This window comes from Rhipicephalus microplus, chromosome 5 (genome assembly GCF_043290135.1).
Source record: "Rhipicephalus microplus isolate Deutch F79 chromosome 5, USDA_Rmic, whole genome shotgun sequence".
NCBI lineage: Eukaryota > Metazoa > Arthropoda > Arachnida > Ixodida > Ixodidae > Rhipicephalus > Rhipicephalus microplus.
In genome coordinates, this window is record NC_134704.1 from 46229504 (window position 1) to 46246640 (window position 17137).

General features: G+C 44.6%; 1 protein-coding gene across 2 annotated transcripts in view; it reads left to right on the top strand.

The window, feature by feature from the left end:
* The window catches only part of chico (insulin receptor substrate 1 chico), a 56501-nt gene that overhangs the window by 23280 nt on the left and 16084 nt on the right, over nt 1-17137 (top strand). For both annotated transcript variants that reach the window (XM_037425608.2, XM_037425609.2), the window contains 5 exons: nt 1095-1169; nt 4286-4392; nt 5070-5210; nt 11875-12153; nt 14547-14662. In XM_037425608.2, coding sequence (XP_037281505.2) covers nt 1095-1169; nt 4286-4392; nt 5070-5210; nt 11875-12153; nt 14547-14662 — 718 coding nt within the window. The remainder of the gene's footprint in view (nt 1-1094; nt 1170-4285; nt 4393-5069; nt 5211-11874; nt 12154-14546; nt 14663-17137) is intronic.

Consider the following 17137-nt stretch of genomic DNA (forward strand, 5'->3'; position numbering starts at 1 on the left):
CACTTGCCTTTAGGCTTTTGTCCTCATTACCACCTGTAATGTCTAATCCTATCAAACTATTTTTTTGTGTATGTTTTCGTGTCACATAACAATTTTAAAGTGTTCCTTGCTTCGAATACATATTGTATTGATGTATGGCACTGCTGTTAGGTCAGGGCTATGTGGTAATTAACAATGACTATAAGATTTCAGATTCTGTGTGATGAATCTTTTCTGTCTGGAAATCTTGTTTTTTTAAACAGCTGCATGTCGAGTAACTTCATTTTTACGCTGTTTTATTTTGTGTTTCAATTTCTTTCACTTCGAACGACCTACTCAGTATGAAATTCAGTGAGCTTTTTTTTCCTCTAGTTAAATTTAACCAACTCGGCTGAACAATACACATAACCTGCCGACAATCTTTTTAGAGATAAGAAACATTTCAGATCCTTCGGAAGTTTCACCAATGTGGAATCAACTCACACAAAAAATGAATTTAGTCTCAAGGAAGTCAAGCCTCAATAGAAAATTTATGGGGTTTCAAAGACAGGGCATTCTCAAAGTTGCCTCCTGCATGAGAAAAGTTGTGGCAGCACCTGCCTTCTGGCAGTGTGAGGGGCCACAAAAACCAGAAAAATACGTGCTTCAAGCAAGTTTAGTTATACCTGTGTCCGAAGAGCACCGAATTGGCTGCAGTCGAAAAATTAAAAGTTGACCACAATATCAAAAATCTGTGTTTTGTGGTTTCTCACATACTTGCCGATTTATATATGCTGATTTTTGTGTGCTGTGTTTGCAAATAAATGCTAGTTAATACAATAAAATGCTATATTGTTTATTTGGAAGTGGAGAGTTGGAAATGACATTGTTATTTACACTACATATTAAATTTATCTCTCTCTGCTACTCCATAGAACTTTAAGTAAAAAAAAATATCAATATTAAAGTAGGTAGTCTGGTTACAGTGGATCTCGTACTGCAATAAAGGATTTTGATAATGTACTACAAAATCTTTGTGGCATGTGGATGCTAAGTATGCTTTTACACGAGTCTCATTAACTTTTAAGCTGGCTCACCAGGTGCAGAGATGCTCATTGCGACCTCCCGCTTTTCAGGGTCGGCTCGTTTGACAGCACGAGCAGCGTGCTCTCGGCAGCGGATGAAACAGACGGACAAGCCGAGTACTTCAAGTAAGGCTTGCTTCACCTCTTCTAATTTTTCTGGCACCTTGGGCATTTCTTCTACGGGTTACTGAAGTATGTTACTTTGCTCTTAACTGAGGGCTCCCGTCTGAAATGTTTTGTGTGCCGTTGCAATATTTTTATGTTTCTGCGAGATTCATTTGAGAAATACCGTATTTACTCGCATAATAGGCGCACTTTTTTTTCAGAAAATCCGGCTCGAAGTTAGGGGTGCGCCAATTACGCGTGGTAAAATTTTTGAAAATTTTTTCAACTCAGTTCTCGCGCTTTAAATCTGCACACTTGTCAAGTAAAAGGAGACTTTATCGTTTACCAATTAATTCAGCATAAAACAAACATACCTACGTATCTTTTAATGAACAAGCGAGAGCCGTCAACTGCACACACACACGTAAAATTTATTTACACAAAAGTCGTAGCTGTTCCTCCTTTTCCCTATTCGGAGTCCGAGTCGGAGATCACACATTCATCCTCTCCGAGCGGGGATTCGTTTTCGGTGTCCGAATCATCCGCACCCCACAACATGTCATCCTCACTCGCATCCAGTGCGTTCGAGATACCCGTCTTCTTGAAGCTTTTCCCGACGACTTCGTCGGAGATCGCCTGCCACGCTTCCACAATCCACGCGTACAGCATTTCCACAGGCGGCCTCTTAATCTTACCACCTGGAGTCAGCTGATGTTGTCCTCCAGCCATCCAGGTGGTGTACATCCTTCGAACATTGTCCTTGAAAGGTTTATTCAAGGACACGTCCAAAGGCTGCAGTATCGATGTGAGGCCGCCCGGAATCACTGCCAGATCTGTGCGCAGCCCCTTTAGCTCATCTCGTATGCGGTCTACTAGGTGCCCACGAAAACTGTCCAGGACAAGCATGGACGGACAACAGACCACCCGGCCGCCGACCCCAGACTGTTTTCACCCAATCCACCATGAGTTCCGTGCTCATCCAGCCTTTTTCCTGGACTCTGACGTAGATGCCTTGAGGGAATTTTGCCTTTGGGAGCGTCTTATGTTTAAAAATAACGTAAGGCGGTAGCTTACGCCCATCCGCTGTCACCGCCAGCATGACGGTGCATCGTTGTTTATCAGCGCCAGACGTTCTGACGATGACGCTCCGTGCACCTTTCTCCTCCACTGTCGTGTTCCACGGCATATCAAAGCAAAGGGGGGTCTGATCAGCGTTGCCGATCTGGGACAAAATGAAGTCTTTCTGCTGTCGGAGCTTTATAACAAAACTGTGGAAGTCCACCACTTTGTCCTCATATGCTGCGGGCAAGCGCTGGCACAAGGTGGTCCGCCTTCGCAGTGCGAGGCCATGGCGTCGCATGAAACGAGTTGTCCATCCGGAGCTGGCTTTGAACTCTTTTGCTTCGATGCCCTGCGCTCGGGCTATTCTGCGCGCCTCAGTCTGCGCAACAATATCCAACGACACAGCACAGCCGTCTTGTCGTAGTTCCCGTATATGCCAGACCAGTTGCTCTTCGACGTTCGAATACCTGCCGGTCTTGGCACCGCGGAAAGCCCGTCGTGTCTTCTTCGTCGCCTTAAGTTTTTCTTCTTGGTCCCTCCAGTACCGAATACTGGTTTCTCCAACGCCGAAATGCCTGCTTGCAGCCCCGTTGCCGTGCTCCAGCGCGTACTGCACTGCCTTCAGTTTAAACCCAGCCGTGTAGCTCGCGTACTTCCCCATGATGGAACCAAAGTTCAATACACGACCACACAACATACGCACACCGCTTGCAAAATGGCGTTTCTTTCTTTTTCTCTGATGGTGGTGATGGCGATCGAGCCCCCGGCGTTGTACACATGACCTCCATAAAGCGCGGCGATTTGCGGGGTATCAGTAATTGATGGAACAGCCATTTTTTTTTTTCGCTCATGGACGCTTTTTTTTTTTTTTCAAGTTTTATTTCGACAAACACGTTGGTTAGGTCGTTGCACTTCGAATTTTTTTTTATTTGCTCGTCGATTTGCCTTCTTTTTTTCTTCAGGGTACGGGGACCGTGTTCCAACTGTACCGCTGGGGGGTAGAATCGTTTCTGATCACGGCCAAGTTCGGGGTGCGCCTATTATGTGCGGAATTAAAAAAATCGAATTTTCCGCGACCAAACTAGGGGTGCGCCTATTATGCGAGTGCGCCGATTATGCGAGTAAATACGGTATATTGACTTCAAAAGGAAGTATATGTAAATATGGGAATTGCATGTGAAACGTTTCAGCTAGGTGTGTTGATAAAAACACGCGATTTAGTAACACTGCATAATCTAGTTCAAAGCAGGGTTGGCATACCGTGATGAAGCAGTAAACAAAGAATGTTAAGCAAGCAAATGCAGATCAGCAGTTCACTGAAACCTCAATATAACAAACCCAGATATAACGAAATGCCTGTTACAACTAAGTAAATAAAAATAGCCTTGTAATATATATATCGTTAGGAATAAGCCTTTATAATGAACTTTTGGATATAACAAACTTGCTTTCTTGTAATATGCAAGTTTGTTGTAATGAGGCTTGAGTGCATTGGCGAGACAAGTGACCTTCGAGTAATTACTGAATGTGGGAATGACCTTCGAGTAATTACTGAATGTGGGAAAAGGTGGTTCTGATGTATCTGTCTGGGCAGAGTAAGGCGTGGGTACATCGTCGTAGTTTTGTTGAGTGTGTGCGATTGTTACAGATGATACAAATCTCTTTGAAAAGAATTCCTTGCTGCACTCCTGACCCGTAATGCGACTTTTTTGTTCGCCTTTGTTTTTATACTGACGAATAAATGAAATGCTTTGTGTCTTACAAATAAACGAACCCCGATAGTTATATAGTTATTACATTGTTTTGGATTGCTTAGCATCTCTTTCTTTACGTATCACAGCCTCCACAATTAATTAGTTTCTTAGAATGCACAGTCAGACCCAATCGCAGAGGCCACGTTTAAAATGGTGAAATGCAAGTGGGAGATGCACGAACTCGTACAGTTTGCATAGTTTTCACAGCACTGCACCTGATCTATAGAATGGAGTATAATGTAACATGTCTTCCTAGTGCCTTAACAGGAGGAAATCGGCATGTCCAATGTATTTATTTGAATCTATCAACGCAATTCACAGCCGGTACAGCCACTCACTGCCAATGGACATCATGGCTGGACCCAAGGAGCCGACCATCAAGGAGGAGGCTGCTGTTGACGAATACCTGATGATGTCATCACCAGTTGGTTCGTATTTTTCACTGTAGCTGTAACTTGTTTTGTCATAACTGGATTCATAGCAGTGAACAGTGCCGATACACGGGACAAGAAAGACACACAGGACTAACAAGCCACTCGCTGCACCCTTGCGTGCTCCGGAGTGAAGCATGCATGAAGAACATACAAATGCACGCATACAGTAGACTGCATACAGATTCCTGTCTAGCTGTGCGCATAGTAACTAGCTAGGGATGATCGGTTGCATGTGGTTGTACCGTGCCTTAGTAAAATGGCGACAGTTCATTCATTGCAAAGGTGGTTTAGTTCGCTTGTGAGCATGCAGTGGGTGTCGCTTAACACACGAAAAGGCCTAGCTTGTCACCTGAAGGATTGTTAGTGCTTTTAATTAAGTATTTAAATTGACTTTTACCTTGGAAAGTTCTTATTTACTTTTCAATGTGCCCCTGCAGACGAGGATATTTCTAATGAAATAAGGCTGCAGGTAACCATGCCTTCTGTCATGTCCACGTCTGCATGCCCCAACTTTGTTTGCGCCAAATTTCTGCCAACTACTCGAATTCCTATCGTTCTTACCATGCAAGTAATGTCGAATGCATTCATAAAACCTGGTTACATTTTAATACTACGACAAGAAGTGTTCGTCTGACAAATGTGCGCATCTCGTTCTGTCGTGTGATTTGCAGGTAGCAGTAAAAGCTCCCATTACTCTCGTCCAACGACTTTTGCTGGGAACCTTGGTGGGCATCAGCCAATGAACATGTCCGAGTCCAGCGACTACCTGAAGATGTCTATGTCTCCAGCATCTAATGTACCTGAAGGAAATGGCAAGTATTATTCAAGCAAATCCTGTATTGCCTCGCAGGTGTTGCCGGCATTGTAGGTGTAACCGCAAGAAAATGCCAGCCCTCACTAATGCGAAATAGTAATTGGGCTCTATAAGATGTATCAATCATCTGCATTTTTGTATCCACTGTTTTCTAGTAATTTATGCTCTCTTGTTCGTGTCTTTCCCAACAGTTGGCCGCTCTGGATATGGCAGTCTGTTTTTTTATGGAGGTCATTGAGAGGACTTAGTTCTTGCTTAAGTTCTTGCCCAGATATAAATGCATGCTTGTTGTTACCGTATTTAATGTTGTCCGAGCCCCACAAGTCCGGGGGAAAAAAAACATCGAATGTAGGCCGAACGAAACAGTGAAAACATTCAGAAACGGAAAGCATTTATCCAACATTAAGATGAAACAAAGCCTTTGGTTCAAGATGCAAATACATTAAGAAACATACAGCTTCTAGTCCTGTTGTAAGTATTTCTTTATCTCTTTTTTTTTTTTCGTGTTGGTTCTAGCTACAGGAGACTCTTAGTAAACCAAAATCTGATACAAATAAACCTGAATATAACAAAATTAATAAATTCCCGGAAAATTTGTTATAAAGAAGATTTCGTTATATGTAGGTTAGGTACGAAAATTTGGAAATTAAATGCACAAATGAAACAAAAAGGGGACTGCAGGCAGAGCTAACCCAAAACACTTAAAGTAAAAAACTGCGCTATTATTGCGATAGCAATAATGTGAACACTCTCGGCGAGTTTTTGCGGTTGCCGCCATGTTCTGTAACAAGTCCTAATTGATAACACATATGCCCCCGCACATCGTAACTTTCACGAGCGGGTAAAAGCGCACGAGCACTGCTGCAGCAGAGATCAAATGAGTCGGACCATCCCTATTACTTGGGAAGTGCATAAGATGAAATCTCCCTCGTGTTAGAACTGCCGCCGAACACTCAAATAGAAAGAAAACCACCCGTCTTGAACGAGCATGAAACAACGCGGGGAGTAGGGGGAGGTCGCTCGAGTAGCAATAATGAACTTTGATTGTAAGGGCGGTCCCGATCACTGGCGCGCTTGCTATCTCGACAAGTATCAGTGCATGTGGAAGGGACTATGTAAAAAGAGCACTTCTCCCTGGAGCCGCTGTATTTGCTCGCACCAGCGTTTTGTAGGTGTCCCGCGATATTGGATCCAAAAGAGTTGGCTGCCACCCTTACTTCTTATAACATTACAATTTTTCGCGATCGGGTTCATTGCACTGCATTCAACGCGCCATCCTGTTGCCAGAACTAGTCGGCTAATCGCGAAAGCTACCAGCCGGCGAGCTCGCGTCGTGGCACAGAACAGGAGCGCGTGACGAGTCGACCTCCGAAGATCCGTTGTCCCCATGGTCTTGGAGAGTTTCCATCAGCACCTAGTCTGACATCCCCTCGGTGGGGACGACACAGTTGTCCGAAATTTTAAAAAGTCACAGTTTCGCAGCAAATGTGAAGCAATGAATGCGATGGCAACAACTTGGAATGTATTGCTGAGGTAGGCAAGCAGATCGAAACGTGCAGCGCGCTGCTCACGCACAAATTACGCACGAAAACAACATACACAGCACAAGAGCGAACTAACAGCGTTTACCGCTCGGCACTTACCGTAATTACTCGAATCTAACACGCACCTTTTTTCCGGTTAAGCGAGTTCATAAATCGCATGCGCGTTAGAATCGAGTACGAACAAAAAAATTACGGCAAATCTATTGCCATCGGCAAATCTAAAATGGCCGCCCCCTACGTGCGTCGGCATGGCGCGTCGTCCATTTCTGCCTATGTGTTTCTCATGTGCGGCACTTCGTACGTGTGCTGAGGAGTTCGTCATCTAGTAGTGCATTAGCATCGACGGCGTGGAATTGCCGACTCCAAAAACTCGAGTGCACCACGATGCCGCTTTTAAAAGAAAAGTCATCGCGTGTGCAGAAACGGACGGAAATCGGGCCGCATCGCGGTCGTTCGGAGTTCCCGAAACGTGCGTGCGGGACCGGCGGAAACAAAAGCAGAAGATTTTCGACAACAAAGCTTTACGCAAAGGCTTCAGTGGACCACAGCAGGGTCGGTTTCCGCAAATTAAAGAGCTGCTGGGCGAGTATGTGCTTTAGCAGCGAGCAGCACAGCGGCCCGTGACGGCAGAACTGCTCCAAGTGCGGGCTATGCAATTAGTCTTAGAAAAATGTCTAATGCGGAGCCAGTTTTAAGCGAGCAGGTGCTGGCTAACTAACTTTATGAAGAGGAAAGGCTTTTCCCTCCGAAGGGGAACATGCATATGCGAAAAGTTTTGCGGAGGAGTACGATGAAAAGCTTACCAGTTTTCAGAGGTTCGTCCTAAACTTGCGGCGCAACAACGACTATCTGCTTGGGCAAATCGGGAATGCCGATCAGACGCCTCTTTACTTCGACATGCCTGGCACCACAACCGTCGAGAAGAAGGGGGCGAAGCAAGTTCGCGTGCTGACATCGGTCCACGGTAAAACTACAGTGACGGCAATGCTCTGTTACACGTCAGATGGGCACAAGCTTCGCCCGTACCTCATATTTAAATGGAAGACGCTCCCGAAAGGAGTCGTTTTTTCGAGTGGTGTGATCATGCGGGCCAGCGAGAAAAAATGGGTGCGCGTTGCAATCGATGTCTTATGGTTTTTTTTTTTTTTTTTCGCGGTGGAAATCGGGTGCGCGTTACAATCGAGGGCGCGGTAGAATCGAGTAAATACGGTAATGCACTGTTTAAACAAAAATGAGGCACGAAAAGTAAACGCAGGTACAGATATGAGTGCGAACTAACAAGTGCTCCAGTTGTTACTTCACTGTTGAAAAACGCTCTCTTGTTGCGAACGGCACCTGTCCAGCGAGCAAAGGGATCGCTGTGCGCCAGGCGACTATATGTAATCATTCAGGTCAAAGTCGAAGTTGTGCGATTCTGCCCATTGGAGTATAAGCGTGCGTACACAAGCATCTAACCCCCCCCCCCCCCTCAATCGCGGGCTAAAGTACGCGTGGGAGATAAGCGCTGGGTGCCAGGTTCAATTGGGGGTGAAGCTCTTTAAGGCATGGGTCTATCCATCTTTTGTTTGTTTGTATATATGTATGTATCTGCCGTATTTACTCGATTCTACCGCGCCCTTGATTGTAACGCGCACCCGATTTCCACCGCGAAAAAAAAAAAAGGTAAGACATCGATTGCAACGTGCACTTATTTTTCTCGCTGGGCCGCACGATCACACCACTCAAAAAAACGACTCCTTTCGGGAGCGTCTTTCATTTAAATATGAGGTACGGGCGAAGCTTGTGCCCATCTGAGGTGTAACAGAGCATTGCCGTCACTGTAGTTTTACCGTGGACCGATGTCAGCACGCGAACTTGCCTAGCCCCCCGTCTTCTCGATGGTTGTGGTGCCAGGCATGTCGAAGAGGCGTCTGATCGGCATTCCCGATTTGCCCAAGCAGGTAGCCATTGTTGCGCCGCAAGTTTAGGACGAACCTCTGAAAACTGTGAAGCTTTTCATCATACTCCTCCGCAAAACTTTTCGCATATGCATGTTCTTCTTCGGAGGGAAAAGCCTTTCCTCTTCATAAAGCTAGTTAGCCAGCACCTGCTCGCTTTAAACTGGCTCTGCATTATTTTCTAAGACTAATTGCATAGCCCCCACTTGGTGCAGTTCTGTTGTCACGGGCCGCTGTGCCGCTCGCTGCTCAAGCACATACTCGCCGAGCAGCTCTTTAATTTGCGGAAACCGACCATGCTGTGGTCCACTGAAGCCTTTGCGTGAAGCTTTGCTGTCGACAATCTTCTGCTTTTGTTTCCGCCGGTCCCGCACGCACGTTTCGGGAACTCCGAACGACCGCGATGCGGTTTAATTTCCGTCCGTTTCTGCACACGCGACGACTTTTTTTTTAAAAGAGGCATCTTGGTGCACTCGAGTTTTTGGAGTCGACCCTTCCACGCCGTCGATGTTAATGCACTACTATATGACGAACTCCTCAGCACACGTACGAAGTGCTGCACATGGGAAACACATAGGCAGAAATGGCCGACGCGCCATGCCGACGCACGTAGGGGGCGGCCATTTTGCATTTGCCGATGGCAATAGATTGACCGTAAATTTTTGTTCGTACTCGATTCTAACGCGCATGCGATTTATTAACTCGCTTAACTGGAAAAAAGGTGCACGTTAGATTCGAGTAATTACGGTAGTACATAGCCACCGGTGGCACATACCCTCTCTAGAGCGGGTATGTGCCACAGGGGATGTGAAATGGGAGTTGGCGGAACTTGGAGGGTTCACTAGATGGACGGACGGACAGAAAGATGGATGGACGGACTCATGGATGGTCAGACTGATGGACGCACGGATGGTCACGCGGTTGGATGAAAGCAAGAATGAATGGACAGACGGAAGCACAGACGGGCTGACTGACACTTCGCCCCACTCATTATCATTCACTCCGTGGATATGCTCATTGTGATATGTGTGTGTTTTATGCCGCAAGGACACGCGCATGGGCAATGCTGGCGCCTTCCCGCTTCGCGCTCACCCGCGAGCTCTCGCCTAGTGCGCCGTGCGCGCTGCCTCCGCTTCACGCTTCGTCAGTGAGGGGCCAGCCCCGGAAGATGCATGCTTGTGCCAAAATACAGAGCAAAATTCTTAGATTGTCCGTGGAAGAAGCTCGTTGTCTCGAGGTTGTCTTGCGCTGTTACTTTGTTGCATAAAGATCGCAAATACATGTGCTTCTATGGAGTAACGGCAAGGAATAGAAAAACTTCGTTATATTGAGGTTTGTTATAAGCAGGTTTAACTGTAAATGAAACTTCTGCTTAAATAGAACAACTGCCTCTAATATAATTTGTTTCAATCCTGCATACTGTAGCCCAGTTCACCTCTCAGTAAATGGAACTCCCGTTAAATGGAACACATTCTCCTGATCCCTTCAGGTTTCGTTTAGTGAGAGTCCACTGTACTTGCATCATAAAAATGCCGCGTTTGCCGATGCCGCACTTATTTTGAGTCATCATTGCTGCTTCCCTTGTCGCAGATTATTTTGTATGTGTCTTCAAACAGTGCGTGATCATCTGTGCCATCAAGCTCATTGGATATGCTGTATTTCTTATTAAAAAAGCGCACAATCAAAGCTCCTGGGATGTCATCCCCCGCTGCAGCCCCTTCAGCGACGCACATTTTTATTTTTTTTTTTCATCCACACCAAAGTCCCGATTGACTTGAACATTGGACCACGACTTCGTGGCTAGGACAACTTTCCTTTTATAAGCGGCACTATAATCACACGGCCTGTTTGGTGCCACTGACCACACAGACCATTCGAAGCGCGACTCGAAATGACAAATGGCTCGCCGGCTTGGCTACTGACGCTACAATACAGTCTCGGTGGCACCAGTTGTGCACCACTTTTCTCAATGAAGAATGGTGTATTTTTTTCACGAATCTAAGCTGACCGTTGAGTTTGATACAAAGAAATTCGAAAAAAACTATCGACCTAAATTAGAATAAATACGGTATTTTCTGTAGCAAATGAAGTATCGCACTGTTAAGCTAGTGAATGAAAGTCGGCTTCTCAGGATGTAGGTAGGAAATTATTTGGCGGGAGCATTGCATGATGTTTTCAAACTAAAAAAAAAATGTAGCACATTAGGCACTTGCGGAACTGTCAATGCCCCCCATTCACGCAATAAGGCAAGGGCTTCATAATTTTGTCAGCCATTTCTTTAACGGAGAAAAGTGGCTTATGTCCTTCCTCACTGAAGTGGTTGACGATTGTAGGCAGGCTTCGATGTTGCAATCTTGTTGGGGCTGAAGTCCTGCTAATGTGAGATCCATCGGTAGTTTTGTGAAGCATTTGCTGTCACTTAGCATTGAGCTGGAACATGGATAAAAGTAGCAATGAGCACGATTAACGGAAATCGTATGTGGTAACCATAACAGTGATTCTCTGTTATCCGTGCATGCATTGCTCGTTCCAGAGTAGTCATCTGTGATAATGTTGACTTGATAATGTGTTGCAGAATTCGTCATGTACACACTTTGATTGTGCAAGTACAGCTTCTTTCACGAGTGCTTAGAAAGAGTTGATCAATTTATAGGTCTGTCTGTCAGGCAGCTGCTCGCTTGGTAGTAGTTTACCCCAATTAGCCCTTAACGTCGCAAGTAATATGTATAGTTTTTATCAACTTGCTTCCAATGTTGATTTCTTTTCGCATTGCCCCTTAGAATCAGCACATTAAAGAAACACATGTAAGGTATTTAAAAAAGTATTTCTTCAAGAAATGAGAACTTTCACTGCACATCTCGCAGTTAGTTTTACTCGTGGTGATGTTACACAAAATTATATTACAGTGCTTTATCAGCAATCACGCGTTACAAATAGAACTTTGCTTCGATCACCATATAGAAGTTGCGACGTCTTATCACAGTCGACTTTTGTTAGTCCCCAGTAGCAGGGGTGCGATAGTGTGGAAATGCATGCTAAGCTAATGTGCATGAACGTGAGCCCAAACTAATTCTTCACTGTTGAGCAAAACAAGGAAAAAAGTTCATCAAGATTAACCGGTGCTGTATCCATCTTGTGTGGTGTTGGCAGCTTTGTGATAGACTCCCATTTGTCACCCTAGGAGATGGCTACATTCCCATGAGCCCCGTCGGGTCGATGAGCCTGAGCAGCTCCTTGGAGAAGACTGCAGCTCCGTCATCTTCGGCTGACACGGGCTACCTGTCCATGGAGCCACAGGGAGCCATGTCAACGAGTGGCTGCACCACTGTGCGGCCGGTGGGCCACGCGAGCTGCTCCTCTCCAACAGTGGTGCACGCGGGCTTCCCTTCAACGATTCTCCCCGTGCCTCTGTCCGAGTACATGAACATGGCTCCACTCTCTTCGTCGTTACCCAAGTCTGGTGAGTGAAACGTGATAAATGACAGTTATAATTAAAACTCGATTTAACGAAAATGAGGGGAACCGCGAAATATTTAGTTGCACCGGTAACTTCTTTGAACCGAAAGCGAAATCGCCTATGGGAAACTGAAGGGGGAATCCAAGTTTGTTCGTTCAAACAGGGTATTTATAAAGTTCGGTTTTGGCTAGTCGAGCTTCAGCTGTAACAATACAGTTGGCTCTACAAGAGTTTATAATTCGACACTTCTCAATTCAAAGGTGTTCCCTGGTCCAGGCAAGTAGCGTATGCATCATTTAGTGGGATGAAACTCTTGTTTATTTGGTCATATTTGACCGCAACTCTGTTAGTTTGGACTCTCAGATCGCACAAAGTGCAAAGCACTGCAAATGTGTTGTGCAAAGGAGTGAAAAACGCATTTGCAAACAGCCAGAATAGCTAGGCTTGTGCGAATAATGCAGTATTTGAATTGGCTTCAAATCGAATTTAAATTATTGAAAGATTCAAATTATCTGAGGCTAACGAATACAGTAAAAGCTCGTTAATTCAACACCCGTTAATTCGGATAACAGTTTTTCCGGTCCCGTGAAATCCGAATTAACGAGCTTTTACTGTACGTGCATATTGAAGGGTCACTAAAGTCAAATAACAATTTACATTAGAGTGAAAGCTCAATGTATGGAAATGTCTAAAACAACAACATTATCAACAGCAGTGCCTGACTTACCGAGAAATTAAAATGCACAAGAACAAATGTGCCATGGTAGGATGTTTGCATAATGATCCCGTCAATATCAAACAAACCACCTACAATTAAGCACTAGTAATCTATCTGGCTGCCCTAAATAAAGAACCTTCTGTGCATCAAGAGACGTAATAAAATGCTGCTTGTTCGTTTCTGTTTGATTAATAAAAAAAAGAACCGCCGGACGTTACTATGGGGAATGGTGCGAGTGGTTCAAAAATTCAATTTTCGCATGGTTAAACTGGACAGGCTGTGCCATCTGGCAGGGCGCAGTTGAACCAAGCACGCCTGCAATCTTGAAGGCCATGGCTAAAAATTGTTCAATAACCGTTGTTGCTGCTGTGGTTTGGGCTACTTTCCCTCTGCTGCTACTACAGTCTCGGCGGCCGCGCATTAAAGACGGGCAACGTTGTGCAGGGCAACAGTGACATCAGACGTTCCGTTGATGCTTGTAATTTGGAGTACGCTAACCTGATGCGGACCTCTAAAACACTATATAATTTTAAAACAAGCTCTTCCTTGGCACAAAAGTATCGCTAAGACGTTTTTGAACCGCTATTTCAGCAATCAACGTCGATCTAATAGTGTCCTTTAGTGTAACGCTCTGTAAAGGTGCTTTCACTGCAGTGGAGGGGAGCTAAACAGTGAAAACATGTATTCAAGTGTATTAGCTCGCATGTAAAAGTGTTTTTTGTACTGCAGTGAAGTGTTACAAAGCAGCCAAAACACTTATTCAGGAGAAATCCGCACTGTAGTGAAGCCTCATTTCAGGTTTTTAAGCTAGAATTACCTTGACATCGATTCTGTTTTATTATTTTCAGTTTAAAAACTCGTCACATTGACATATGCTCTAAGTATAGCAATTTTTAAAACATAGCATATTTTACTGGCTATCACTAGAATTGTACTGAGAGTCAAATCCTGCTACTATTCAAAGCTGTTGTCACTTCCTTTGGGCCTTTGCGCAGGCCTTGTTTCAGTTTTTAAAAAAATGTTGTGCAGATCCTGACAAATATGCCCCCCCTTTTTTTTATAATGTGCGATATATATACTATTTGAATTCGATTTGAAATTATTCGACCAAAATTACTATTTTTTTCAAATTCGATTTGAATTGAAAATATACTGTTCGCACAAGCCTAGAAATAGCCTGGAAAAGTCGGGGAATTCTAAAAGAGCACATTGGCGGACAAAGTTTGGCACACTGGAAGCTAAGCAGGAAAAGATGGCACTGGTGAAAAAAGCTATGTCACGCATGCATCATGACCTTGGGCACTTTTTTCTTTTCCGAACTAATCGCAAGCAAGCGCACGGTCACATAATGACCTTCTGTGGCAGCCATGGTAGCTATGCGGCTCGTGACACTAAAATCAGCCAATTGCTGTCACTTTGCGTATATGGCACAATCATTCATTTGTTTGGCATCTTTTGTAGAAAGAGGGCATGCTTTCTGGCTGACTTTAAATTTATTTGTAAACTCCAGGCCCCGTGTTATGCTAAAATGTTTGAATGGTGTGTTCTTAGGAGCTTCGGCTACCAGTCACCGTTTTCTGATCATGCTGAAAAAGTGGAGCTTGGCCCCTTAAAGTCTTTTTTCACTTACATGATGCTTCTGACCGTCTCGTTATTTCTCTCTCTCCTTGTGGTTTAGTTGGAGAAAGCTGCACAGACTTCAGTGGCAGCTGGTGCTCAGCACATAGCCTACAAGACGTGCCAAGTTCTGCCTCTCCACTTTCAGCTAGTTTAGAGGGCTTCCATTTGGACAAGGTGAGTGGATCATCAAATTTGTCATTGACAGTGTGCAGCCTTGCATAGATGCCGAGGTTTGCGAGATGTTGAGGTTTGGGCTGCTAAGCCAATGGGCACGTTCCGGTGTTACTTTATCTAGTCAAATGCCCCTTGCAAGAGAGCCGAGAAGCTGGGCCCCTAACCTCCATCATGAAAATAAAAGGGGGTAGGGTAGTGTAGCGGTTTGAAAATTTCTTTGCGTTGTTCTAACAAAAGCCACTTAAGAAGAGACGCGCGTCGAAAAGTCGCGGTTTTCTGGAAAATTCCCACTTTTTTTTTTCCGGTTGTATTGGCATCTTTGGACTATATTCTTTTACTTCTGAAAATATCAAGCTCAAATTCGCACGAGAAATGATCTAAAAATGCTTCCAAGTAGGGAGCGGTGACGTGAGAAATGCGCAAAAGCTGCCAAAAATGGCATAGTTCGCGTTGTCCTGTCGCAAAAAAACGACGCGTTGGCCGCCATTTGCAATCGTGCACGCATGCTGCGAAGGCATTCCTCTTCACAATCGACTAGTAGCCAGTCTCGTATCTTCACGAAGAATGATCCAGAACAAGATAAACAACGCTTAGGTTACGCAATTTAAATATTGCAACAAGCAGCTCGAGGCCGCCATCGGTCGGCGGTGCGTTCCGTCTCCTCCCCCTCCTATCCTTCCCCCATAAGAGCGAAGCCTCGGATGTCTCAATCGAGTTGTTCGGTGCAGTTTTGCGTCATGGCAAGCCCCGAGAAGCGCAGTCTAAATAATCGAAAGTTCAGAATTTGCCCCAAGTATCGAGAGAAACGACGTCGAATGCTTCCTAAAGCGACAGCGAACGCCGATGCCACCGCCGACCAATGGCCCGACTTCAGATAGGCTTAACTGACACCGAACCCCGCGGCGACAGTGGTTGTAAAATAGCCGCTGCCGTGGAATTCGTCAGTGTATCCAAATGAAGAGCGGATTCTTCGAGAGTGAATGTAGACCAGTAGGTGCTGCTACTGCCAACACGCTGCTTTGCGAAATCGGTGCGCTGACTGCCCTTGTGGCGGCTGCGCAATGCTCAACATGCCGCGAATGGGAACTCGGCGTCCGAGGTAGCTGAAAAGCGCAAAGGGCTTTTGCATTCTTCGAACTGTGCTGTGAAAATACCGATCGCCCTGAATCTACGCTTTCATTCACGCACGCGTCGAGGCGTACTACTTCGACCAGGGACCAAAGGACGAGCGCTCGTTTCGACAGCAGCAGCTCGCGTGATAGCTTTGCCGTAAACATTGAAGGCAGTTCTGGCAGCATGCGCTATAGGCGCATGCCACGACCAACTTTCACAATTCTGTGCGATTCTCGGTCCTCCGAGCATTCAGTGCACGATGCTTTTCATTGTGCCCCCATTTATTTATTTATTTATTTATTTATTTATTTATTTATTTATTTATTTATTTATTTATTTATGACATACTGCAGGCCCAGGTAAGGGCCCAAGCAGGAGGGGCATGGGAAGTACACATTATAATAACCAGAGGGAAACAACATTGTAAGTATGTAAGTATGGAATTTGATGCAAAAAAAAATGGTTTCCTATTAAATGCAAACTTTCCAAACTTTCAAACTTGTTTTCTCATTTTTATTTCTTTTGACAATTTCACATTTTCCAGGCAGCCTTTTAGACACTCATACTTATTGTATAATAGAACTTGGCACGCATATTCTTCAACACATGCAAAATGCAAATATTTACTTGAAATTGCAATGCCTACGAGAATTAGTTGTGAAAATATTAGGTTATTGTTTCAAGGGAGATGAAAAATAATCAGTCATTCAATACGATATTTTTCCTTGGTTCTAATATTTCTGTGACATATCTGGATAGATATTTGCAATTTACAATCTACCAAGAGTCAAACAGGATCAGAGACAATGCTTTTACTGAAAGTTAAGTACATGAAAGAGTACCCGCAAAACATGTAACTTTTTGCTATTGTGCATGGCGTAACTCAATAACTATAGCAGCTACACAAGAAAATTATTGCATAATCTTCATGAAAAACTATAATAATAACAAAATGTTCAAGTGTTTATGACTACAAATAAAAAAAGTTTTTTCGAGGAACGGCTGTCGAATCGCAAAAAATGGCCAAAAAAAGCGATTTTTCGAAATTCCGATTTTCAATTTCCGTAACCTGTTATCTCTCAGATTCTAAAATATCATTCTCAAAAATCGGGTACAAGTGCTTAAAAATATTGTTTTGTCACCTGATTCGATGCATAAAATTGCAGGAGTCGTGAAAAAGAGCGTGTTTTTCAAACCACGGTAACATGGCAACGGGGCAACCGAGAGCCGCCTTCTTTGTCTCGTCTGAAAGAGCGTTCCTCCAGCTTCAAGTTTCTCGCATCAGCCACCGTCTGTAGGCAAGAAGAAACACATAAAAAGCAAAGTCTCAAAAGTCCCACGCTGAAGCCTGACTGGCTGCGT